The sequence below is a fragment of the Pleurodeles waltl genome, chromosome 6 (genome assembly GCF_031143425.1).
Source record: "Pleurodeles waltl isolate 20211129_DDA chromosome 6, aPleWal1.hap1.20221129, whole genome shotgun sequence".
Classification (NCBI taxonomy): domain Eukaryota; kingdom Metazoa; phylum Chordata; class Amphibia; order Caudata; family Salamandridae; genus Pleurodeles; species Pleurodeles waltl.
This window is the reverse complement of record NC_090445.1, coordinates 977,995,400-977,998,802: the sequence shown is the minus strand read 5'-3', so window position 1 is coordinate 977,998,802 and position 3,403 is coordinate 977,995,400. Positions and strand designations below refer to the sequence as shown.

Below are 3,403 nucleotides of genomic sequence, written 5' to 3'. Positions count from 1 at the left end.
CCGTGCCGAGAAATCGTGGCCGCACACCCCCCTCCCAGGCATCGCCATGCTCAGGCTGACAGGCTCTTCCGCTGAAGCTGCTCGTTTATCTGAGCTTTAAACCTGTTCCAATAAAGCTCTCTGCCCCTAGAGGGCGTTCCTCCGCTCGCTTGCATTGCTATGTTTAGCCAGGATGGCAGCGCTGCCTTCACACAGAGAGGGGAAAGGGCTGTCGGTGCTCACACGCCCGGCAAAGGCAGGTCAGCTTTGCTTTGTTCTCCTACGACTTCTGCCGGCCCCCCACATCAACGTTTTTCCTCCTACTGCTGCAGGTGGAGCGGTGGATACAACAGCAGTATCCGGTGCTACGGGATGAGGCGAACACACAACCACATCTGTAGGCGCTGCCGGCTGTACACGGAAAGGGGGCGCGCAGAGGACGAAGCTTTGCACCTCCCATCAAACGCAGAATACTTAGTGTACCCGAGTCCGCGCCAAAGTTAACTGATTTCTGCAAGTCTGTGGGAACTCCACCGAGCACGGACCTGTCATCATTGTCATATTTCCGAGGACACTCGAAGTGTGTGCAGCCTTTCGCTTTCATGTTTGTGGAGTTTTCAGTACTGCGCATTTCGACGGATGGCTTTATCTTTTATGGAGCAAATGTTTGGAAGGCGATTCCCTGGCTTGTGAGCTGCTCGTTGGGGATGCTGCGCCTCAATTCGGCCCCGAAGCCGGACAGACTCATACTGAGGAAGTGCACGTGAAGGCATCTGCGCGTCGGCTCTTGCAGGAGCACGCGGAAGAACATAGGCAGCAAGTGTTTCACCTGCCTTCTAAGCTCACCTTCATTTAGCTGGGGGAAAGGCTCTTTGGAATGTTTTAATAACCCATAAGAAACCAGACCTCACGTTGGAGTTTACTTGGATCGCCGTCTGAAGCAGACTTGCGTCACCCTCCTAAATATGGTGTGCCTCGTTGACTTAAATGGTATCCCAATGCTGAACAGCAGACTTCCCTCTCCGTGGAGAATAAACCGGGTGAGAGGTATGGGCTTCTCTTGTTCTGAAAAAGTGAAAATACAATAAATAGGGATTTTCTGCTGCCGCCCCCCATGGAAAACGTGTCCTTTTCCAATGTAAGCCATGTGTTGCCAGGCGCAGAACTAGTTACAGGCTTGAGCCTGCGGGCCCTGGCTGGCGTACTTCTCTCTCTGCTCATCCTCTCCACGCTGCTGGGCAACACACTGGTCTGCCTGGCTGTCATCAAGTTCCGCCACCTGCGGTCAAAGGTCACTAACTTCTTCGTCATCTCGTTAGCCGTGTCTGACCTCTTTGTTGCTCTCCTGGTCATGCCCTGGAAGGCTGTCACTGAAGTGGCTGGCTACTGGCTCTTTGGCAATTTTTGTGACATCTGGGTGGCTTTTGATATCATGTGCTCCACTGCTTCCATCCTCAACCTCTGCATTATCAGCCTGGACCGTTACTGGGCCATCGCCAGTCCCTTCCGATATGAAAGGAAAATGACACAGAGAGTGGCCTTCATCATGATTGGCGTGGCCTGGACACTGTCCATCCTAATCTCCTTCATTCCAGTGCAACTTAATTGGCACAAGGCCCCAGAATCTGACATGGCCTTGAATGCCACCAATCAAAGCATTAATTGTGACTCAAGCTTGAGCCGCACCTATGCCATCTCTTCCTCCCTCATCAGCTTCTACATCCCAGTCGCTATCATGATTGGCACCTATACCCGCATTTATCGTATTGCACAGACACAAATCCGCAGGATCTCCTCCCTGGAGCGTGCAGTGGAGCATGCCCAGAGCTGCCAACCAGACTGCCCACATGAGAATTCACTCAAGACTTCCTTTAAGAAGGAAACCAAGGTACTCAAAACTCTCTCCATCATCATGGGAGTGTTTGTCTTCTGCTGGCTACCCTTCTTTGTACTTAACTGTCTGGTGCCCTTTTGTGACATCAGCATGTCTCTGGAAGGGGAGGCCGAGCCACCATGTGTCAGTGAGACTACCTTCAACATCTTTGTGTGGTTTGGCTGGGCTAACTCCTCACTTAACCCAGTCATCTATGCCTTTAACGCGGACTTCCGGAAGGCCTTCTCCACTATTCTAGGCTGCAACCGCTTCTGTTCCAGTGCAGCTGTTGAGACAGTCAACTTTAGCAATGAACTGGTGTCCTATCACCATGACACCACCTTCCAGAAGGATGCACCTGCCACCATGGCAGGGCTGAGCCTCCCCAATGCTGTTCCTCCAGGGACAGAGGAGGAACTGCTGGATGGGCCTTGCTTTGAAAAAGTGTCAGTCATCTCGCACTCACAGGTAATTTCCAGAAGCCACAAGAACCTTCTCCTTCTGCCAGCAGGGGGAGTGCAGTTTGAGTGTGAGGCAGAGATTTCCCTAGAAACAATCACTCCCTTCACTGCCACAGGGGGTCTGTTGGACTGTGAAACAGCTCACAACCATGCCCATTGTGTTGGGTAACATGCTTCCTTCACCATATCTTCGACACAGTTGTTTTACTAGACTGTGAGTCTGTACACCGCCATGCCAATTAATACCAGTGCTATTACTGTTCCATTTCCATTGCGTTATGCATTAACCTTTACATGCTTCAATAACAATAATATTAAGAGACACATAAACTCAATTCAAGACCTTTTCAACCCCTTCAGTTCTAGTGATTCTACTTTGGAAGATTCTGGAGCAGGAGGCAAGAACCATAATTTCACGCACGTCGAGGACGGGATGGTCGGGATTGCACCCCGACGGTCTGCTGAGTCTGACATGGAAAAGCCTCCTCACGCCGTTCGTTCACCATCTAGAGGGGGCTGTCTGGTTTTTGAAACGCATCGCACCACAGTCCTTGAGGGGGTTGATGGACGTACTCCGAATTCAATTGCCTCCTCCGTGGACCACTGGAACTCCGAAGCAGCAGCTCGCAATCTTAACATGAACGAGACATTCCTGATGAAATAATATGGGTTGACATAAAAAGACTAGAGGTAAAGCAGAGCTCGCAAGACTTCCAGAATATATCCTGAGGTCTTTTTATGTTACATGGGTTCATAACGCCAGACTGCAACAGAAAGTATACGTAATTATATTTTAATTAAAAAAAAGTCCTCTCAAACAAGAGTCATTTTCTTTGACCTATGCAAGAGAGAAAGAAGGACCGGGGAAGTGTTTGAAACTGTTCAAATTCTGTAATTAACCATAACGTGATTTTTTTCTATGATTTGACCTACTGTATGACCTACTATTTGTAATGTTAACCAGATGGATATATACTTTACTTCCATGTAACTATATTGGACTCCTGGTGTTACCAAGGAACATAAAGGAAAGGTGAGGCGCCAAACAGTTGGATATTGAAAAAGAAGTTAACTATTTTAAAGCGTTCAT

General features: G+C 49.2%; 1 protein-coding gene across 1 annotated transcript; it reads left to right on the top strand.

Annotated features, from left to right (window-relative positions):
• The first annotated feature begins 223 nt into the window (after window positions 1-223).
• On the top strand, window positions 224-3,037 carry LOC138302067 (D(1C) dopamine receptor-like). The gene has a single exon (XM_069242457.1). It carries the CDS (start codon window positions 1,094-1,096, stop codon window positions 2,480-2,482), a length of 1,389 nt encoding a protein of 462 aa, XP_069098558.1. The 5' UTR covers window positions 224-1,093; the 3' UTR covers window positions 2,483-3,037.
• The last annotated feature ends 366 nt before the right edge of the window (window positions 3,038-3,403 follow it).

Bases quoted from the DNA above. Each gene is read 5' to 3' on its own strand.
- LOC138302067 (XM_069242457.1), top strand. From the start codon at position 1,094: ATGGAAAACGTGTCCTTTTCCAATGTAAGCCATGTGTTGCCAGGCGCA.